The sequence below is a fragment of the Rhinoderma darwinii genome, chromosome 7 (assembly GCF_050947455.1).
Source record: "Rhinoderma darwinii isolate aRhiDar2 chromosome 7, aRhiDar2.hap1, whole genome shotgun sequence".
NCBI lineage: Eukaryota > Metazoa > Chordata > Amphibia > Anura > Rhinodermatidae > Rhinoderma > Rhinoderma darwinii.
In genome coordinates, this window is record NC_134693.1 from 37645017 (window position 1) to 37669637 (window position 24621).

Sequence of the window (24621 nt, forward strand, 5' to 3'; positions counted from 1 at the left end):
TACTCTTGCTTTCACCATGATTAGGGTCAGATTTATCCAACGACAATCCTATTTTGATACTTGGTGGGAAAAATCTGCAGCGGATTTGGCTGCAAATCTGCTGCAATATCCACATGTGTTACATGCAGATTTTGTCGTGGATTTTTCTGCAAATTTGCAATAGGTAAAATCCGCTGTTAAAATCGGCGGCATTTCCACAACCGAATTTGAACATTTTGAAAAACCACCATTCACACATATAGTACTGTAAATTGCTGTGGAACCACAAACTCACTGCCATTCTGCTATGTCTAAACATACTCTGAGGGTTAAACAGTAAACTATTGGGGGGTCCAATGGTTATGACCCTCACAATTCCGAGTACAAGGTGCCGCAAGTCCACAATGTTAGCAGTGGCTGTGCTCACAACAGATGAAGTTGAGAAAAAGCTAAGTTTTAGGTCTGGACTTTGGACAATTCCATTACTTTGACTCAGTTCTTTTTAGCCTTTATGCTGTTTATTTGCTTATTTATTTTTGTTCATTGTCTTCTGTCAGAGTTTCGTTCTTAGAAAAGTGAGGTCACAGTTTCCTTTGTTAGGACAATTGATAGTAAACTTTGGTTTTACCAATAAAAAATGTGAAAAAGGGGGAGGGGGGATAAAACATGGGTGACATATCCCACCATATGTCTATACATTGTGATACAGCACACAAGAAAATGGCGACGGCACACTGCGAACACTAATGTAAATATAAACCTATGCTGCACATACACCCAGAACTGGGACTAAGCCTACATATACTTGGGGATGGTAGGAACCAGCATTAAACTAATTAAAATCACCCAGTTTTGTTGGAATGTGCTGTTCAAATTTTTGTGTTGTTTATGTGATTCATAAGTGTGGGGTTGGTGACTGCCTCCATTTTTATCTTTCACTCCTCCCATTCTGCCCTGGGTGATTTTAATTAGCTTAATGCTGGTTCCTACCATCCCCAAGTATATGTAGGATTAGTCCCAGTTCTGGGTGTATGCGCAGTGTAGGATCCCACCTCATAAAGGTCGCCTTGTCATGGCAGGTGGGCTCACACAATTTGATCAAAATGTGCGCTAACAATCCCCCTTATTGTAAGTAGATTTAGCAGTAATGCATATTTATTTATATTTAGTGGCTTAGGTTGCATTAGTGTTCGCAGTGTGCTGTCGCCATTTTCTGGTGTGCTGTATAAATTTGCAGTCACAGGCGTTCTTGCACATGTTTTGTTTTGTTTTGTTGGAATGTGCTGTTCAAATTTTGCTGTGTTGTTTATGTTATACATTGTGATACGTTACAGGCTTAAAAGTAAATCTGAACAGGGTCTAACAACACAACTTAAGAAACACAAAGTAAATCACACCAACCCCAGAATAAGAAGAGTCCTCAGCACAGTTAACTTTTCTAGTAAAAAAAATGTGCTTTACAAAAATCTTGATTATACTGTAGCTATAACTAGCTTTCATGATCAGGAATCTAAAAAAAAGATGCTCCTTGTATCGGGCGCTCGTGTGGCTGGTTCAGTAAGTCCACAGAACCATCGGAAGAATTTAAAACAATTTATTGGACATACTAATAAAACAATAAAAGTCACTTCTGCTTTTATTGCTTTTTAGTATGTCCAATAAATTGTTTTAAATTCATCTGATGGTTCTGTGGACTTAATGAACCAGCCACACAAGAGCGCCCGATACAAGGACGTTATACACGGTTACATTATCACCTTAGAGGAGCGCAGTCTCTTTTTTTTCTCCACATATCGAGCATACCTATCATGATCGGAATGCATCCTCTAGTATGGATGAGCAGATTTTGTATGATTTTGCCAACCTCTGATTTTCCCTACATTCTAGTTATAGAACAGGATTTCCTTTATATAACAGCAGACTGAAATATACATCTGTGTTTTAGACTCTATTGTTCTAAATTTTACAAGATTCTGTAACTATGCAAACTGGTGAACCTGCAAACCAGTAAACTTAAAATGTCTTTCTCATCTCTGCTCTTTAGACAATATTTTACATGACAATTGTCATCTTGCAACCACCTACAATAAAAGAAGCAGTCATCCAGTCTTGTAGTGTGAATGATAACCACTTTCAGCACCATGCACCTTTTTTAAACACCCTTTCCTTATTTTATCAGCTACACAACGTCAAGACTCTGCAGGAATCAGATTTCTCTCCCCCTCTCCAAGCAAGCGCCAACACAATCTAAAAACACCAATCATCAGCTGTATTACCAGCCAATCACCTGCATATAAATAAAATGACCATACTAGGATAGTTGTCCGTCGAACGCTCGTTTAGCCAAAAGCTATTCCCCCCAACTCTCGCATGAACAAGCATGCTTGGACAAGCATGCATGTGTATTCAATGGGTAGAAGGGAATAAGATGCAGACACCTCTGCTGGAACAAAGGATTGGTATGTTCAAATCCAACATGCCCAATACTTCTTTTCCCCCTGCCAACAGGGGAAAACTGGGACACCCCCATACGCATCAGATAATCGTCTAGTCCCGCTAAAACAGGCACTTTATTAATTTGGCAATCTGTTGTAGTAAAAAAAATGCCAACACAGGAGACCAGATGAAAGGTCAAAGCATTCTGTATTTTGTTTGTTAGAAAACATCCGCCCCTTTAAGAATACCTTGACTAATCATCTAGCTTCTGGGCGGTTCTGGTTTTAGTTGTTCAGCCTATCCCTTTTCTATGTCTTTCTTCCTATCAAGTGCAAGGGTGGAGTACTTAAACCTGGGTTGGTTCTGTTTTGTTTGCTTGTGAATTTCCTAGTTGCATGTGTTTGATCAAGCTTCTGACTAAACCCGGTACCTTTGACTATTTGGACTTTTTTTTAACTGGACCTCGGCTTGTCTCTGGATTACCCTTTGCTTACGGATTTGGACTTTCTGCTCAAGGGCTGGTACTGACCACTGCTATTCCTAACATCCCCTAGCTTTGTGATTTGGACTTTCTGTTTACCCTTTGGCTGTCTTGTTACCGGTTCAGGTATAGCCTGCATTGCACCTCTTATCCAACACCGAACTCTGTTAAAACAACCTGGGTTCTGTGCAGCAAAAACCATCCTGCCTTGCGGTGGGCTCTGGCAAAAAACATAGAGTAGCCTTAGACACTGTTGATCAGAGTTGTGACGGATTTGGCGTTGCAGATTTATTTGCACACTCAGTCCCGACAGTCTCCAGCAGCCTTTGCTCACATATCAATTCCATAAAACTTCCACCCTGGGAATTGCTCAACCAGTAATTCCATAACATTGTTATAAGCTTTGTGATCAAAGAAACAAACAAAAGCTTCTTTGACCACAGTTATAGGGCACCCAGAAAACATTTTTGGCTAAGTTCACATATATAAGTTGTGTGCATGAAGCATTTTTCAGTCTGGAGTAGGGAGATACAGTATCCGACATCACAACTGATGCATTGGATGCCAAAAATTTTAAACAAAGCCGGATTGGCTGACACGTGTGAAGGGGATCTAACTTACTATTTTATGTATTAAATATATTTAAAAAAAGTTTACGATTTGTGGATTTATAATATTTTCTTTTCTAGATAATGGTTGGTGAAGGTGTTTTGTATTGTTGCCTATCCAAGAGGAAAAATGGCATTGGAGCAGAAGCAAACATTAATGCTGGTGGATGCAACTTCAACTCCTTTCTAAGAAGAGCAGTCAGGTTTATAGGTATGATTTAGTGTAATAAATGATTATTTACCATCTGTCCTGCTACATTCCTCTTCGTCTCATGACACTGCTGATACCGCTAGTTAGGTATAGGGGAGGACAGTGGCAGCATACCTCTGTCACATATCTCATTTCTTGCATAAGTGTAAGAAAGGATTTTTATTCTCCCACGTTCCATATACAAATTAGGTTGTTAATGTCAACCAAACCGGGTAGTGTCCTGCATCCTGAGCTCTAACCCCTTTCCATTCTTTCCCTTATGCAGTTAACAGACAGCTCTATATGCCGTTCCATCAATTGGAATGTCAGTCCATTGCAGAAGGGAGGGGGAGGGGAGATGTTATAACTTAGATACAGGACGTCATTACTGTAATAACAGACCTAGAATGCACATCCTCTATATCTACTCATTGATCTATAGCTGCTAAGCAAAATTTATAAGCATGAACATGAGGTTCTTTGTTAATATTTTTATCAAATTCTATAAGCTCACTTGCCACTTCATGGCGACCCCTTTTAAGTGGATCCCTACTATTAATTAAGACGCCGCATAACGCCCACTGTCGCCGCAACACCGTACTTGCAGAGGGAACAACCCAGGGGCCCAACAGCATCACCCCCTGCTGAGAGGCCAAACCACCTTGGCCCTGGGCCACGTCCCCCACAGGCGCAGCATCATAGCACCACACATCACCACAACCAAAAGCTTAAGTTGCAGGACACTTCCCTGTATAGCGGACACTTACATCCTAATTTGCATATGGCATGTGGCAGAATACAAAGTACTTTCTTACACTTATGCATGAACTAAGACTTGTATAACAGAGGTATGTTTCCACTGCTTTCCACTATACCCAAATAGCTGTGTCTGTGGTTTGGGGGGGGGACGACAAAACTGATGACAGACTCCCTTTAAAGTGGTTTTATGACCACTTGAAAAACCCAGAAACAGCTGCATATGGGTAAAAATAACAAATAGTCACATACTTTTCAAATCTCCTGCTGCTCCCACAAAGACAGTTCTGCGGTCCCATGCCGATCTTGGTTTACTGTCACAGCAATAACTTGTCTTACACCACACATGACCAGAGGCAGTCAATCAATGGTTTTACCATGACATCACTATTGCGGGATAGTTATCGACTGACATAGTCACGTGTTGGGTGCACCATGTCATCGCTGTGGATCATTAAACAAACGCTGGAGGAGGATCTTGAAATCATGACTGATTGGTGGAGGATTTGAAAGTGGAGTATGTGCCTATTTGTTATATTACCCATATGCAGATATTACTAGGGGTTTCCAAAAGGTTAGAAAATCTCTTTAACTAATGGGAGTCATTTAAGTATCCTGACAAAGACCAAGCCTATCTTTGATTGTCTTTCTGTGCATGATTGAAGCACAAGTTATATGAGGGGGACAACAGGGCCTTCAAGTTTATTAGTTCGGCACTTTTTCATTTTTTTTTTTATTTCCCATTGCTTAAGTAGCCCTATCCTATCCTACAGCGTTGTACAGAAAATGTCACCATTCATATCACTTGAGGGGCTCACAAACTAATTTCCTATTTCAGACACACACACACTAGGGCCAATTACATAAGAAGCCAATTAACCTTTCAGTATATTTTTGGAGTTTGGGATGAAACTGCATTACCCAATGGAAACCCAAACAAACTCAAGGAGAACATACAAAATCCATGCAGAGGTTGTCCTTGGTCAGATTTGAACCCATGATCCCAGAACTGCAAGGCCATCGTGCTGGCCGTACAACTGAATATTTTTTACAAAGAGTTAATGGTACTTTTTTTTCTAGGAAAATATGTATTCTGTATACTAGTGCTTCTCAAACTGTGAGGTGGGCTAGTTGTTGGTAAGGCAGAGGCATGGCAGTTATGATAGAAATTATATGCTACACGTGTTTCTCTGGATTAGCAATATAATTTATTTTTATTGTGCTTATTTTAATGTTCTAAAGGATTCAGGCGGCAAATTTTAAAATGAATTTCTGTAATTTTAACATTTTTGGGCTCAGACTACCACCAATGTTGAGGCTTAGGAATCACCATGTTCTGTCTGATGAGGCTCCAATAGTAAAATATTGAAAAGTCGTGCTGTATACCCAAACCTTAGTGTAAAAGGAGCCTTAAAAACAGTATAAAACCATTGTAACAGTATCTCTCGTAATGAGACTTTCCTGTCCTCTAATTTATATTTTCACTAAGGCCTAATACACGACTGTTTTTTTTGTCCGTGTGCTATCTGCAATTTTGCGAATAGCACACAGACTCATTCATTTATATAGCCCCATACAAACGACCATGGTGTTCACGGATCCGTGTGGGGGCCACGATTCCGACCAGCAAAAACTCAGGACATGTGATTTTACTGTCTGTATTTGCAGCACGGGCTCGCCCATAGAAGTCTATGAGACTGTCAAAGACTGCGGACAGCATACGGGTTGCCGTCCATGTGTCGACTGCAATTGTAGATACGTTGCAAAGCGACGGCAGGGAATTCATGTGATTCAGTGATCATGTGACCTACTCAGGAGGTTGGGAAAATATAATGACATCAATTCCAGCTTTTTTTTTTTGCGGATCTGTGAAAACTGATGACACACGGATGCCCTACGGAAGTTTTTTTTGCAGTCACATAGACTGCAAATACAGACAATGGGTCCGTGGTTTTGCAGACCAAAAAAATCACTATGGTCGCTTGAATTAGGCCTAATAACTGATAGCAGAGGGTTTACCATAAACATGTTAAATAAATCCACTTATCTATCTCACTTTTCACTTACAATTAATCCTCCCCATGAAGATGACTGACCCCAAATGCCCACTTTACTCTGCTTGTTAGTCACTGTCATCTCAGATTTCCTTTTATTATGTACTATAGCAGTGCATGCATTGCCTGGGCAGACCCATACTTAACTTCAAAACACTGCTACTCCCTGTGATCTTCTGAGACCTCAGGTCAAACAGATCTCTGGTATTCACGGTCCTTAAATTGCAATGTTAATGATAGTAAGACACTGGGACTTGCCCTGTCATATCTTTCACACCAAATACCTAAGAACCCGTATGCTGTGTCTGTAGTTTTACAACAATTCAAAACAGGAGTACGTAAGGAGGAATAAGTGATAAATTCAGCAAATACTGCTAATAGTGCAATGCCTTAAGTATCATTGCAGTATATGGCTCCCATGTGAAGGGGAGTATTACTGTATATAGGTCAGGCGTGTCAGGACAGAAGCGCTGACCTCATTTTTTCCCCACATACAATAGTTCTAAGGGCTAGATATGAGCCTTAAGTAAAAGAAACGTGAACAATGGAATGACGTATATGGCGTCATGTATTCATAGTTGTCAATATAGCAAAAAATTGTTTATTGGAGAAGTTAGGAGCCACAGCAATTCAATGAAGGTAAAGAACAGATTTATTTGATATGAAAAGGACATGGCCTCAGACCACAGAAGGCAATTAATAAAGGAATTCAACTTAGACTTGTCCAGTCATTATTGTAAGGATTGTAGAAAATGTTGACACTTTATAAATATTATTAATATTATTATTATGTGTTCTTTCAATTTCTACAGTACATATCACATTGGTGCAGTCTGAGAACTCAAGTCTCATCCATTGCTACTTGATTAACTGTACAAATTATTCTTCATTGTAGTTTCTCAATGAATGGACTGTGATGAAAGGATTTTAATGCTCCTAGGACAGGGCAGTTTCTGGAGAATATTGTTGAGAGGGAGAATATTAAAATGTGCTCCCTCCCCCTTTGAAACTAAGGGGGATGGGGAAAAAAGCGTCATGCAAGGCTCTCCACTACAAACTTTGCTTTGTTTGCTTGCTGCTCCCATAAATATGTAAGCCACATCATCAACACAAGAAGGAAAATAAAAGTGGAACACAGAAACACCATATAATACAGCCAGGGACAGGTATACACTTGTTCTTTCAGGACAGTCAGGTCCACCCTCACTATACAATATCGCTGCAGAATTTACTTTGTCCCTTTAAAAATAGATTAGGACTTTCTGCAATTGTCTAGGAGTTCCAAATTAATTAATACTCTCTCACTGCAGGATTGTGAGAGGCCGACCGGAGAGACCATGACACACAGCGTCGGTATTCAAATCTAACTTGGCCATGAGTGTCAGGACTTACTTTATTTAACATAATATGAGCGTAGGCTTTACCCTCATACTTACACATATACATTCCACATATGGTATAACACAGAATCGTCCAAGCTCGTCTTAGTATGCATCTTTAGCCAAATGGAATACAAACATCATTAGGTTTTTAATCATGTCAGCCTTTGTAACAGCAGAATATAAGGGTCATAATCAATATAACGAACAATTCCGCCAGACAGTGACCATATGATACCAGTTTTATACAGGCGCTCTGCAGAGTATCATCACGGTGCAGACTATACAAAAGAATCTAGTACTAGTCAGATGCAGTTACACAATAAATAACTTAAATCCAGTGACTTGCAGGTGATGCCTTCCCTAAATGTAGTCATTCACTTTCCTTTTCTTCTCCCTCTGGCTAAAACTGCGATAACGACTTCTCTTGACAACTGTAGAGTTTGCTGCCCAGACATCTTTAGCCCTGCACTTTTGTAGCCCATCTCCACCATCTATAGCAACATATATTAAGACCCAAGACCCCCCAAATAAATTCATACTTTAGACCACCCCCCTAAATTCAGACTCTAGACCAAACTCCATTAAATTCAGAATCCAGACCCCTAAATTTATTCAGACCTCCAACCAGACCCCCTTAATAAATCCAGACCCCCTAAATAAATTCAGACACCATACCCTTATATTAATCAGACACCAGACTAGAGAAAAATAATAATATATTCAGATCCCAGACCAGGGTATATAGTTAACACCCTCTCTCCTAGGTTTCTCTTCAGCTCCAGTCATCACAGCACACTGGGACCTAATGCCGAACAGAGTCAAAACATTGTGTGCGCTGCCATACACTGCATACTGATGCTCGATGACAGTGTTACTGTCAAGCTGCCAGCCAGCTTGCTTTTACTCAAGGATGGCAGCTGAACAGCAGTGACAAGCACTGGAAGTGCCGCTACCAGCATTGTTCTGCCCCCACTTTCACCAAAGGGGTTGATGCCCTGGATGGTCGCACAACCTGTTTGGTGGTAGAGACGACCCTGTCCTATTATGCTTCTTTTGAGTAGAAAAAAAAGAGAGCCTATACTCTAGATATTTAAGAAGTAATAGCCAAAATGCATAACTACGAGGGTGAGTCAAAAATTATCCGCACTCTGGCTATAGAATTTATTTTGATCAACTTTCAGAATAGACAAATACATAATTTTTCGACATAATCTCTCTGCTTTTCAATACACTTTGTCCAGTTGTCAATCAGCTTTCATTTTCCCCACATTAAAAAAATGTTTTGGGCTGAGCTGTGAGCCACAAATACACCGCTGTCTGCACCTCTTCATCAAATGTGAATATTCGTCCCTGTAGGGCTTCTCTCAGGGGACCAAACAGATGATAGTCTATCCAATAGAATTAGTTCACATGCACGCTCAATGTTGTCATCAGTCGTGGACGTGCATCTGACTCCTTCTTCATGGCTGACACTTGTGTGACATTCCTTGAACTTCTCTATCCATTCATACATACTTCGCAACAAAACACTTTCTCCATACTGTACACAAAGACTTTGATAAATATCGGCACCAGACACACCTTCAGACCAAAAAAAATGAATCACTGCACGCTGTTCTTTCGTGCAAATCACAAGTTGGGCAGCCATTGTTTCTCACGCCACAGTCACAAATAAACAGACTTAACATGTTCAAACCTGTACAGCAGTGACTGGGGAGACAGCGACCTCTTTCAGAAAGCGCTGATCAGACAGTGCGGCCAACAGAAGTTTTAATATAACCGGAGTGCGAATAACTTTTGACCCTCATAAAACAAAATCTTAACAGGATTGTAAATTCCCTCCAAATTAAAAAAAAAAAAAGCACCCAGCCTCATAAAGCATATGAGAACAACTTTTAGCACCATACAAAATATTGTTTGTTATTTTAACAATATCCAGTCCAGACTGTGAAGGATTCAGCTTTCATTCCCCCTCTCCAAGCAAGCAAACCTCGGCACAATTGCATACATTTACATCAGTTGTATATACATACTCTTTTTTGTTAATATTTTTGTTTTCTTGTAAAATATTATTTTATTTAGGAATTGTAACATAAACATGTTGTGAGCACAGCAAAACACTGTAGAATAACAGAAAGACAATTTAATAACAATGGTATCCATGTCACACAGGCAAGTGACCGATACAGGTCTGAATAAAGAACTAAAATATATTAAACAAGTTTTATCAAGTAGGTACTCACATAATCAGGTAGAACTTCATGCCAATCATAGATCAAACCAAGGTTATACAATTGCCGTGAACTCAGGGTAAGACAAGTGTGAAAGGCTGATGGGGAAATTTTACCATAAAATCAAACACTTTGCATTAAGTTGTTCAAGAGCAAAATCTGTACTTGTTTGTACTGTCTTGCTTTGATTCAAGTGTACTTTAAGGATATATCGGTTTTATCACAGGATCTGCTTCCCTTTGATATTAAAGATGTCTTAATTTTAACAAGCTCAGAATGTTTCATTGAACTGTTGAACAAGTCATGTCAGAAGTATTCATCACTAAGAATCCTCTTTGGTTTCCCTCCAAGGTGTCCATGTGTTTGGACTTTGTTCGACTGCTCTCATTACTGATATTATCCAACTCTCCACTGGTTACCAGACCCCATATTTCTTGACAGTCTGCAAACCCAACTACACCTCTCTTAATGTGTCCTGTAAGGAAAATTCATACGTGCTTGAGGACATTTGCTCTGGGCAAGACCTCGCCATCATAAATGCTGGAAGGTAAAGTAAATAATTCTAACACATTTTTAACAAAATGACGCTAAGTAAAAAAAAAAATGTTTCATTTTTAATAAGGCCAGCGTTTTTAGAAGCTTTTTTGATGCAGTTTAAATTGCCAGAAAATGTCTGTGTGTAAAGGAGGCCTTAACAAATTGTAAAAGTAGCAAATCATAAAAAACGATATCAATCTGGTATCGCCATAATTATATTGACCTGCAGAATAAAGTTAAAGTCATTGAACGCCGTAAACCATAAACCCAAAAAACTATGGAGGACTCACAGTTTTTGTTCTATTCTACCACACAAATAATTTTTATCAGTTTCTCCATACATTTTATTGTACAAAAAATGGTGCCATTAAATACTATAACTTACCCCCCAAAACAAGCCCTCATATAGTTATAGGTACAGTATATGTTGACAGAAAAATAGAACAGCTACGGCTTTTGGAAGATGGGAGGCAGGGACGACAACTGAAGAAGAAAAACGACTGCAACAGCAGCAAGAGGTTAAAATACTTCCCATACTATTGCCCTGGTTCATTATAGCCATATTCTTTATATGTATATGCTTTTTCTGAGATCAAAAAGAAGGAATGCTTTTTTTTCCAGAAACAGCGCCATTTGCGTTTACTAGAATGGGGCTGAGCTGTAGTACCAGACATAGACAATGGACAAGAATGGCACGGTTTTTGGAAGAAATCAGCGATGTTTTTCTAATGTCACACAACCCGTTTATGTATACAATAAAGAAAGGCACCTTATATAAAATACACATCTAAGATAAATCAGGAGGTCTTTTTTATTTTTTACATATCCTGTACGTGACTGGACAGTTGCCATCAATGTACAGCTATAAACCTTCCATGATATTCCCTTTTACAATATAAACATCTTCCTGGTTCTCAACATTTTTGGCACATAGATAACGGAATTTCTAAAATAACATCCCCCCACAAAAAAAATCATCACACAAATCTAAGACATAGCCTCTCTACAATTCATCGATTTAGACAGGATGGTAAATTGGTATATGCTCTAATAGCTTAATTGAAACTTGGTATTTCAGAAAATTATTTACATATCTGGTCCCTTTAAGGTTAAAGCACGTTAGTTTTAAAATCTAAAATTCGTTACCAAATTCAGAAACTAATGTAAACTAATTAGGGCTTTCTTGTTGAAGCGTAATTGGTTATGTCTCTAAAGGAACTTTTACAAACACACTATAATTTTGCTTGTCTTTTTTGGCAGGAAATCATTTCCTTCTCAACATGCCACCCTGGCAGCGTTTGCAGCTGTTTACATTTCTGTAAGTAGATTTTTTTTGCTCGTTAAAAACCCAAAATGCAAGTTTACTGCCCCTTATCAAAGATATACAACAATTATATTATACTGTCTTGCTCATCATAATATATATGATTTGTTTCAGGCTGGTATATAGTTTATCTTATGGATATGAACTGCAGCCAAAATGCTATTCAGTAATGTGAATGTTGGCCCTGTGATGTCTTCCGCTGTAGTTTTTAATTAGACTTGGTCAATATGGTCATTTAATGACTATAGCGTCGTGCTCATTTAGATTTCCAACTCCCCAAGCTAATATTGATGGCACTACCATAGGTTTCCTTGGGACTGCAATGTGAATTCTCATGAATTTTCACTTATAAAATGTCAGAAGATTATTAAGAGGGTAATTTTTAATACTTTTAGCCCATCCCTAGTGGGTCCAGAAATCCTGATGGTATAAAGAAAAAATTCAAAATCTAAATCCATAACCTCATTGACTTGATTCAATTTACGATCCGCATAAAGTTGCAAGCACAGCGGAGAGTCTTTTTAAATATAAGATTAATTAAATATCAGTGTGAATGGGCAGAAAATCTCATAATCTATGACGTGAAGCCATGCATCATAAGACTTTGAATTGAAAACATATTAAGATGAGGTGTGCACCTTCCATTATTGAGCCCTTTTAGGTTTTAGGCACCGTGCATATGGTGGTATTATAATTAGGTTATATTTTTAAGGCAAACATGGGATCGGATCCAATCCTGAGGTCAGGGAAGAGCATGCTTTGAGAAAGGTATTCCTGATCCCATAGGACAAGATCCAATCCTGTATTTGGACCTAAATATAAGGCTTATGTATGGAGTTGTAGTATACCACAGCTATGCATATGAGCCCTTAAAAGACATTATTCTTATTTTTAAGATGTATAAATGTATCAATAATCAAATGTCACTATATCTATAGGCTGTACATATATTTATATATATATGACAGATTTTACATACAATAATTATCAACACAGTGTGAATCCTCTTCAGATAGCTCAAGTCTGTTGGAAGTCATTCTGTAACTGCCACGCAGGTTCTGTAAAACAGTATATTTTGCATTTGAAATCCTTCATTAACTTTATAAGAAACAAAGTCAGACATTGATTGACAAGAAGACTTTTAACTGTGCTGAAAACACATCTTTCCCCCTCCTACAGATAGAACAGCTAAAATAGAAGAGGCAGGCAGCCAGTCCTCCTATCAATTATTTCTTCATATTGTGCCCACTCCCACACATTAACCCAGAGCATGCGAGCTAGAATATTAAAAAAATTAATACTAATAATAATAATATATGACCACTATATACACTCCTCAGCATTGAAATTGCAACACCAAGAAGGAGAAGTTTTTAAATTGTGTAAATCACAGGATCAGTAGACATGTTAATGATATGCAAATGCTAAAGAATGGAAACAAAATAGTCCAAACATCTTGAACTATTCAGTATCGAGTATGAGCGCCATGCGCAGAAATACACACACATGCCCTGGTATGCTTTTAATGAGGTTATTAATGGCTATCTAACCAATGTTATGCCACGCTATATGCACTTGGGCACGTAAATCATAAAAATTTTGCTGCTGGCAGCTCCCTTTGTAATTGCCGACCAATGACATCCTAGAAGTGCTCGATGGGAGACAAGTCTGAAGACGCTGCAGGCCATGGTAGCACGTTTAGGTCCGAAGGCTCCTCCCAGGTGTTGTCCTGTTGAAAAACAGCATCTGGGACACTCTGGGGAAATGGCCATACCACTGGTTCCACGACCAAATCAATGTAACACTGAGCTGTTAGTGTACCTGAAATGAAGACTAGAGGGGTCCGGCTTCCTTACATTATGCCACCCCACACCATAATCACGGTAGTAGGACCGGTATGATGTTCCCTGTGAACACCTCTTCATGGCGTTGCCCACGTGGTCTCCAGACCAATCTCTGGCTATCATTGCATGCAAGACAAAAGCGGGACTCATCACTGAAGAGGATAGACCTCCATTCCAGCCTCCATTGCAGTCTTTGCACTATAGTAGCCTTTGAGAGCGGTGGCGTATGGTCAATGGGACACCTGTAGCTGGATGTCTGGCTTGTAGCCCAATGTCGTGCAAATGCCTTCTAATTGTTTGCATCGACACTGGTTGCAGCCGTAGGCTTGGGATGTGATGTCCAATTTCCCTTGCAGCACAGAATAGATCACTACGCGCCATTCTTACTATCAGACGATCCGTCCATGCAGAGGTTCGCCTCCGCGTACCTCTTGCTGTCATTCCCGTTTGCTGTTGTTATCCAAACCTCTGTGCCATGCAACATTGAACAGTGCTGACATCTCGGCCTAGGCGTGTAGCGGTCTGCCGGAGTGATAAACCAAGGTCTCTCAGTTCAAGGATTCTGTCCTTCTCAGTTTGTGACAAGTGGCGATATCTGGCACATCGATGAACAGGAGGCATCGCACAATCATCTCACACCACTTGGTACAATTTGTGGTTTCATGTGGCCAAAAAATCTTTGCTTTTAATCTGGGTTTTAGGCCCCTCCCACATGCCACAGATTGTAGGTAGGCGCCTAAAAATTTGATCATTTGTAGATACAAGCGACACCTACTACTCCCTCGATTTGCATAAACTTATGGCTTGCCTTTTTGGGCTTTGCAATTTCAATGTTGAAGAGTGTATGTTCTTGTATCTGGTTTTCATCCGTTCATGGGATTTTCACTTTGGTTTTAAGAGAGCAGTTAGAATTCCCATGGAATGTCAGAAACAACCATCTACCCTGGTGTATAAGTTATTATAGAATCTGTTGCTGCTGAACAATACTGCTGAGCCCTATTTGCTCAATCCTATCCCATTACCTTAAAGAGGCTCTGTCACCAGATTATAAGTGCCCTGTCTCCTACATAATCTGATCGGTGCTGGAATGTAGATAACAGCAGTTGTTTTTATTTTGAAAAACGATCATTTTTGAGCAAGTTATGAGCAATTTTAGATTTAGTTTCTTAATGCCCAACTGGGCGTGTTTTTACTTTTGACCAAGTGGGTGTTGTAAAGAAGTGTATGAGGCTGACCAATCCGTGACCAATCGGTGTCCTGCACTTCTCATTGTTCCAGCCCAGTTTCTTTCACTGCACAATCTCACTTCGGAATAGGATGAAATTGGAAAAAAACAGCAGTTTATTATGGGTTTAGTTTCTACGTTCTTCACTGTACAGTGAAAATAACACATTGCCTTTATTCTGCGGGTCAGTACACTCACAGTGATACCAAATTTATATAGTTTTTTTATGTTTTAGTATCTTTAAAAAATGTTTAAATGTTTGAATAAAACAAACATTTTTTTGCATTGTCATATTGTGACTTCCGTAAGTTTTTTTTATATTTCTATGTATAGAACTGTGCAAGGTGTCTTTTTGTTCATAGAAATATGTTGTTGTTTACTGATACAATTTTGGAGAATGTCTAGCATTTATATCACTTTGTATTCAATTATTTTGGTTTATTTTCCAGGACGTGGGGATACCTAATCTGTTCATGTTTATTTACATGTGATCTAGGGAAAGGGGGGTGATTTGTTTATATATATATATATATATATATATATAAAATTTTATTTAATGTTTTATTTATTACCCCCCTACGGGGCTTGAACCTGGGATGATTAGATTGCTTATGCCATGGACTACAATATTATAGTATTGCCGTTTTTGGCATAATCAGTGCATTGCATTTCTATTGAGACTTGTCACAGGCAGAGCTCAATAGCAATATACCTATAGCAGGCCAGGGAGCATTCAGAAAGCTCCCAAGTGCTATAGGAATACAGCAGCTCCCGCAAACTAGCCCCAAAGTTAAAATGAAAGTAAAAAATTCCTCAGATGCCGGTGGTCACATCTGACTATGACATCTAAGGGGTTAAATGTTTGCAATCAGAGATGTCTCGGATAGCAAGCATTGCCGCTGAGTCCATGCTGTTTAACGCAATAGAGACTCGGCGGCTACAGCGCCCGCTCGGTTTCTGAGCAGGCACCATTTTTTAACCCGTTAACGACATGTCGGCAGCCTTTAAGCTCTATACGCTGAGCTTGCTCCATACTCAGCGGGTGACAGCTTTGAGTCCGCCCGATTAACACCTTAAATGCCGCGGTCAATCGCGACCACTGCATTTAAATTGTTAGAATCAGGGGGGCACCCCCTCAAACATGCCATCACCCCCTAACCCCCCCCGTGGCACGATCGCCCGTTTACAGTGGTTTACAGGTCTGCTATGTTTGTACTATCAGAATCATGATATACTGCAATACATTAGTATTGCAGTATATAATGCAAGCGATCCAACCATTGTTGCTTCAAGTCTCCTAGGGGGACTAATAAAAAAAAGTTTTAGATACAGTTAAAGATTTTTAAAATGTTCCAAAAAATTAAATATGAAAAGTTAAAAAAACCCAACTTTTCCCATTTGTTCCCTAAAGCTATGTTAAAAAAAATAAAAGTTAACATAACTGGTATCGCCACGTCCGTAAAAGTCTGAACTATCACAATATAGCGCTATTTAACCTGCTCGGTGATCGACGTAAAATAAAAAATATATAAAACATGCAAATTGCTGTTTTCTGGTCACCTTAGCTCTCCAAAAAAAGGAATAAAAAGTGATCAAAAAGTCGCATGTAGCCCAAAATGGTATCGGTGAAAACTACAACTCGCCCCACAAAATGTAAGCCCTCATACCTCTAAGTTGATGGAAAAATAATAAACTTATGGCTCAAAATGCTTTCCTGACTAATTTCCAAACATTTTTTTTTATAGCCGTCAGAAATTTGTTTTTCTTGTACAGAAACCCAAATTCCCTGCATAGACATAGGTTTAGCAACATAACCTTCTAACTGCCTTGAGTCACCACTTGGGGGAGGTTAGGGGCTTACTGTACACTGTTGAACTCAATAACAACAACAACAACAACAACAAAAACAAAGTATGCAGTAAGCTCTTAAGCCCCCTCTAGTGGTAGGAGCCAGAATGTTATGTGATATATTTATGCATATGCAGGCTCTATATCAGGAAAACAGAGTTCTGATCACTATAAAAATACAAAATTCATCAACACAAAAGTTTGAACTTTAAAAAAAATAAAAAAACATGCAAAGATTTACTAAGCAAAATGCACCAGAATTCTGCCATTTATGACAAAATGCCGTTTGGGACTAATTTATTATATGTTTTATACATTTTTTACGACGACTCCCTTGACAGTATTGAAAAGTGTTTAGAAAAGGGGCATGGCTAATACAGGTTATAAGATTTATTAAAATAGTGCGCCTTTTTTGTCTAATATTGGTGTAAGGTATTTAGCCAAGACGTAGAGAAAGGAAGAGAAGAGTAGCATGTTGCACCAAATTTATCATACAGCGTGCGCCATTGTGAGAAATTTCAAATTCTGCAGTTTCAGTTTGTCTGGTCTAGTTTTATGTTATGAATGTTTAGTGATAAACTTTATGAGATTTAAACTGAATGTCTACCTTTAAACACCATGGGGCAGATTTATTAAGTTGTTGATATGAAACATATTACGAATCAGTTCACCTATTTTTAGTTAATAGAGATGAAGCTATTAATTTGCCAAATTTCTAGAATGGATGAATTTTTTGACATGACTAGATATGGGCGAATTGAATCTTTGATCAGCTTGTCATATGCCAAAAGTGTTCTTTTGACATAAGATTGGCTGGTATAGATCACTAAACCTTTTTTATTTTTAACTGTTTTCAAAAGTGTAGTTGACTCATATCTCCTGGAAATGGCTAATGATTTGTAAATTAAATTTACAAATGGTTAAACTTAAAGAGGGTCTGTCACCAGATTTCAAAATAAATACCACATACATTATTAAATAGATCTCTTAGACCTGGTGTACTTACTTTGAAAATCCATGTAGGAATGGCTGTATAATCCTCTCTCAAACTTTTTATTGCTGACATTAAAATGAGTGTTTCATGAGACCAAGTATATTCATGATGTAATCTCAATCTCCTGCCACCTAAAACTGATAAACTCCTATGGGTGTCCCTCCTTCCACGCACCATGCTGAAATATCGTACATGCTCAGCACAAATTACAGTCTCCCTGGAAAGCAGCAGATGCAGTTAGAAACTATAATTCCACATAAACTGCTGCTGGAGGACAGTCCTTCACTGCATAGCCAAGGAAATGGCAGCTTGTACTGAGCATGTGCGAGATTTCAGCATGGTGCAGGGAAGGAGGGATACTGATAGGAGCCGGTCAGCTCTAGGTGGAAGATGATTGAGACGACATCATGCACATATTTGGTCTCATGAAGATACTTGGTCTCATAAAATGGTAATTTTAATATCAAGCAGGAAAACTTTGGAGAAAGGACTATACAGCCATTCTGGTATGTATTTTCAAAGTAAGTACATCAGTCTCATCAGGTCTAAGATTTATTTCATAATGTATGCAGTTTTTATTGTGAAAGCTGGTGACAGGTCCTCTTTAAATTTGGCAAAATTAAAATCAGCCTATGCTCTAACTGCACTCAGTGCACGTTCGGCATACACGTTACTGGTATATACATTATACACATCCGTGTCTTTCAAGCCTACATTCAGTTGGTATGGGTTAACAATTCTTTTTTTCAACTCTATTGAAAAAGTGTAGTTGATTATGCTTACCAAAACAAGGGACATAAAAAATAAACATAAAAAGTGTACTATTTTTTTTTACTATGAGAGTTAATTTCAGACATATGCATCCTTACAGTTGCATAAGTCAGGACTCTATGTCCGGCATATATGTTGGGAGACTTTCAGACATCCCACGTGGTTTGAATAGAGCTGCAATGATTTTTATCAGTTATGTTTGTGGCCCCTATGGCCATTCAAGCCATTTTAATATCCACAAACACAGTTACTCTTTGCCCCAACTTGCACGGGTTCTCTGAAAATGATTCTTGTTCCACCCGTTTACATCAGTGAGCCTTTGTTTTTTTTCATAGAAACACTACAGCACTTGCACAGTGAGTGATAAAAATCCTTTACTACAACTGCACAGTTATAATATCATGTTTTCTTTTCTTGACAGATGTATTTCAATGCAACATTGACAGATTCCTCTAAATTGTTGAAGCCACTGCTTGTGTTTTCTTTTATAATTTGTGGGATTATATGTGGACTTACTCGTATAACTCAGTACAAGAATCATCCAATAGATGTTTACAGCGGATTTCTTCTGGGTGGAGGAATAGCTATCTATTTGGTAAGTATAATATATATATATATATATATATATATATATATATATATAACCTGAGTTGGGCAAGCAATCAACAAAACACCAATGCCTAAACCGATGTTCACAACAATCCCACGACCGGTCTGCCGAGGAACGCCCCCAAAACCTTTCGGAAACTCCAATTTTGTGGCTAATTTGCATAAGCCCCACCATCTTTGAGATTGCAGAACAAATGATACAATTGAGAGTTATGGGCTCTCTAAACTGTAACTTGAAGCTCCCACCTACAGTGAGCCATATATAATGCTGACAGGGGCATAGCCATGGGGGTACTTTGTGCCTCAAGGGGGGCCAACCAGCCATTTTGCCTTGGCCTTGCTATTTAGTTACAAGGCTAGGGCAGTAAACTGAACCTTTGCTCCAAGTAATGGAAAGCCTTGCTGCGGCTTTAAATACTGCTGTCTGGAATCACAGTTTTTTCCAATGCCACCCCACAAAGAATTATTTTTCAGTTTGCAAGTACGTTATATGGTACTTTAAATAGTGCCAATAGAAACGACAAATCATCCCGCAAAAAATAATCCTTCACACCACTCCATTAACAGAAAAATAAAAAAAAGTTATGGCTCTTAGAAAGCGGGAAATTAAAAACAAAAATGAAAAATGGCTGTGTCGCCAAGAAGTCAATAATAAGGTTGGAAACACTGACCTAAAGTCACTGGTGGAAGCTACAAGTTACCAATAAAACAGTGTTTATATACTGTATGTAATTATGGTAACTCAGTAAATATTACCACATATTATAGAGGTTATGCTCTAGTAACCTATTGAAATCTATACATCTACAGTTTACATTATCTTGGAACATTTGTTTTCTTAAATACTAAAGATTTTGGGAAGCTAAACACAAAAAATAAAATGGCTTCCAGTGCTTATAATAATAGCAATTAAAAATAACTTGTTATCTAAGGGAACAGCCATCTATTAAAATTATTTTTTTGGGGAAAAACATTTGACTGTGCTCATATTATGCAATAATAAGCAGTAGAACTATTGTTTTGCTGTGCAAAGCTGCATTCAGCAAAATAATTTGAAGAAATCCTTGAGCTTCTCATGCTTGACTCAACATGTGCGAGAGCTGCTCACCATAAAAGCTTGTGTCCTCTGGGGCGATCTGCTGGTCCCGGTCTCAGCACCCCCAGGTCTCCATTCTGGCTCATAGAGGGGGCCCTAATAGGGCATATGGACAGGGGTTGTCATCATGAAACGACCCCTGTAATATATTCAATAAATGAACCCACACTGTAGTCATAGTTGGCTGTGGCTCAGCTTTTATTTTTGTTAGTCATGGTGTGTTAGTGGTGTGTTATTCAAACAATTCCTTGTTGTATGCCTTCTTACAGTTTCAACATTTTCTTATTGTTTCATTAAGATTATCACAATATTCTAATTCGGTCAATGTTTATTGTTCCAGGGCCTTTATGCTGTTGGAAACTTTCAGCCCAGTGAAGACAACATTCCCCAGAAGCCGCCCCCTCCTCCCCTTCGGGAACCATTAAGATCTTTAACAGACCTAAGTCAAGACACAAGCAGGATATTACCAGGAAAAAATGGCAGTAGCAGTGATGGTATTTCTTCACATCCTTCTGAAGGTATCTTAAACAGAAATAACCGTGAATCAAGCTCTTTGACAAACATTAAAAGAGCAAGTACAGATGTAGAAGTAATAACCCCTCGTAGTCCCATGGGCAAGGAGAATATGGTCACTTTTAGCAATACTTTGCCTAGAGTACATGCCTCATCATTTGAAGATCCAGTAAGAAGAAATGCAACTATTCATGCTTCCATGGACTCGGCCCGTTCTAAGCAACTATTGTCCCAATGGAAGACTAAGAATGAAAGTCGCAAACTGTCTTTGCAGGTCATTGAAACAGAATCTGGACTGTCACCACAAAGAATAATAGAAATGAGGTCAAGCTCTGAGCCTGTGAGGGTTGGTGTTAATGGAGACCATATTGGACCAGGAAATCCATACCTTAAATTACAAACTGGTAGCATACCAGGCTGCAATAATACAGGCATTCCTGGTGGACCTAGAGTATGTATACAGTCACGCCCTGGTTCTTCTCAACTGGTACATATTCCTGAAGAAACTCATGAAAATATAAATACATCTCCTAAATGTAGTTCTGCCAGATCAAAGTGGCTAAAGGTGGCAGAAAAAAGTGTTGCTTGCCGTAGCAATAGTCAGCCAAGGATTATGCAAGTCATAGCCATGTCCAAGCAGCAAGGGATGCTTCAAGGTAGCCCAAAAAGTTCAGAGGGGAGTACAGTCAGTTGTACTGGATCGATCAGGTACAAAGCTCTGACAGAACATGAACCAACAAATATTGTCCGTATTGAAGCTCATCCTGAAAATAATAGACCAATTATTCAGATGCCTTTAGAGGGTGAAGGGAGTGGATCATGGAAATGGAAAGCTCCTGAGAAAGGAACTTTGCGACAAGCCTATGAATTGAATGACCTCAACAGAGACTCTGAAAGTTGTGAGTCATTAAAAGACACTTTTGGCACTGCTGAGAGAAAGAGAAGCAACATTGATAATGATCACCTTCTTCATGGAATAACTACAATACGTGTGACACCAGTTGAAGGAAGCGAAATTGGCTCAGAGACTGTATCTATATCATCAAGCCGTGACTCTACTCTAAGAAGAAAAGGCAACATCATTTTAATCCCCGAGAGGAGTAATAGCCCAGAAAGCACTCGGAACATCTTCTACAAGGGAACATCACCAACACGCACATACAAAGAATGAAAAAAAATAAGTTCCACTGATTTTTTTCTAGAGTTTATTCTACTTTGATAAAGCTTGTGCTCTTATTAGTTTGGAGATAAAGCAGAAAATGATATTACACGTGCCAAAATTACAAATGGCCAGATGGTCTGTGGATAAAGAATACTGACATGAACAATAAAACATTATAGATTTGTGCAGAATGGGACAAAATAAAAGCACAATGCAAATAAATTATACCAATGTGAAGGAATAAAAGCATCATACAATCAGTTTCTTAAAAAAAAATAACTACAAAACTAATAGATATTGAATATTAGAAAAGAAGAATGGGACATAGACACTTTATTTCATGAATGTGCCAACACTGAAGTTTTCTGGTCCTTAATTTCAGAAATTGTTTTAATTGCAAAAAAAAATAGAAACATTTTATTTAATGTAAAATATTTACTTTTGCAGATTATGAACTAACATGAGAAGGTGATGCTTGTAACAAGTCTAGACAGCATATCTGCCCAAGTACATTTTTATTAATATGTAGTTCTTTTAACAGTTCTTATTCTAGGACAGTAGTGACTGCCTTTGTACAGAAAATTACATTCAGCTCTGTTATTGTGGAATAATCGCACTTGACTTACCAGAATTGTGTGCAGATCGGTTCTCACGGTTTACTTTGACAAAGTGTGGGTGTAATTCACTTACAATAGTATAATTGTTTTATTTTGTTAGCTAGTTCCTTTGTAACCTGCTTATTATTAAGAATGCACATCGTACTAAAGAAAAGGTGCTCAGCAGTGGCGACATTCAAATGCTCTGAATGTCTTACCACTTTCCATGATTGTTTCTCTTTTCATAATATCAAAAAAACAGGGTGTAAGAAAATATATTTAAAGAAAAGAACCATCATGATGACTTTAGGTGGTCATTTGTTCCTAGACATTAACAAATATAACCTATAATAAACATTGACAGACCAAATGATAGAAAATGAAGAAGTTATATTTTCTAAGTATAAATATAAAGTTATAAAGATTATAGTAATGTTGAAAATGGTAGCACATGTTTACAAAAATGTGAAAGATGGGTACAAAAATTCAAAAAGGAAGAGTTTAGTGGTATATACTAGAGTAAATGTGTAGACTTTGCTACGAAAGAATAAGAAGTGTGTCTCAGTTTAGTGATTTGGATGGTCATGTGTTTACTCTGAAGGTTCCTCTGGACAGTCTCTACCATACAGACTGGAAACATTTTATAAAATGTCTTGTCCAACATTAAACATTATTTAACATGAAAACCTAGCCCTGGTTTCCATTTTAGATGTCCTTTGACTAAGCACTTTTGACACTTCTTACAGACTTTGGGTGGTAGGAGTAAAAGTATTAAAAATGAGAAAAATAATTATTGATTTGTCAAAATTTTGTAACGCCAATGGATGATGTCAATGGTTGAAGACCACTGTGGATGTAGCCCAGAATGAATGTGATACCCATCTTTCATGTACCGAATATTACGTTTTCAGAGACCTTTTATAGGCTCAGTGTTAATTGGTAATTATGAAACATTTAAAAAAAGCTACTAACAAAAAATTGGCCCTTTTTCATATTCATACTGTATTGAACCCCATTTTGGACATAGAATTATAAGGGAGTTCTAAATCATAGTTTAGAAAACTTGTAATCTTAGTACAGTGTATCAGGTATGTGACTTTTTCTACTCAAACTTTCCAAAGTCTTAAACATGATTTCTGATTGTTTCAATAATCCCTGAAACTGTGCTATTTACATGGACCTTGTTCATGTAAGTCATTTTATACTTAAAGTGCCAAAACTGACTTTTTTCTTTTTTTTTTTCTTTTATAGAGGGCGTAGAAAATAATACTATATGGTGGAACATCAGTTTTAAAAAATATATATCAGTTGTTTCAAGTAAACACCTGCATGAATATTTGATAACTCAAAAATGCCTTTTGTAAATGTCATATTTGTTTACATTATACTAAAACCTTAATTTAAAAACAATCAAGTACCAGACAACATCTTTTTAAATTTCTAATTTTCTTACTTGCTAAAGGGGGCACTAATTTCTTTGTGAGGCTGTGCTTTATTGAATAAAGAATATAAAATATGACTATGTTTTTCAACAACAAAGACCTGTATGTAAAGTATTGTGTTTAATAAAATGTTATGCAAATGTTTTCAAAAATTCTAAAAATTTGTAAATTGCTATAAATGTATTTTATCTAAGTAAAATCAATGCTACTGTGTGAGTTTATTGTGGAAAACATCACAAAAAATAAAGATAAAATCTACGATATGTTTTTGTATTCCCATCTGTAAAATTGTTGAAAGGAAGCTTCAATTTGATGGGGTTAATTTTTTTATAATTAAAAGTTAGTGTGATTTATTCAATTTTCTACTATACATTAATTATATATTACCGGCATACCCTATAACAAATTAAAATCATCAATGTAAAGTTATCAATGTGTAAAAGATCATGAATAAATACTTCCTAACAAATATGTTGCATTACATATCCTAGTGCTATGGCAACATTTCGGCACTGTGGTGTTGTCAGAGTAACGATACTTCCC

General features: G+C 37.9%; 1 protein-coding gene across 1 annotated transcript in view; it reads left to right on the top strand.

The window, feature by feature from the left end:
- The window catches only part of PLPPR4 (phospholipid phosphatase related 4), a 56950-nt gene extending 32612 nt beyond the window's left edge, over nucleotides 1–24338 (top strand). Inside the window, exons 3-7 of the mRNA XM_075833180.1 lie at nucleotides 3586–3715; nucleotides 10469–10664; nucleotides 11915–11972; nucleotides 19082–19255; nucleotides 20706–24338. Of these exons, the coding sequence (XP_075689295.1) occupies nucleotides 3586–3715; nucleotides 10469–10664; nucleotides 11915–11972; nucleotides 19082–19255; nucleotides 20706–22049 (1902 nt within the window). The 3' untranslated portion in view covers nucleotides 22050–24338. The remainder of the gene's footprint in view (nucleotides 1–3585; nucleotides 3716–10468; nucleotides 10665–11914; nucleotides 11973–19081; nucleotides 19256–20705) is intronic.
- Nucleotides 24339–24621: the final 283 nt, after the last annotated feature.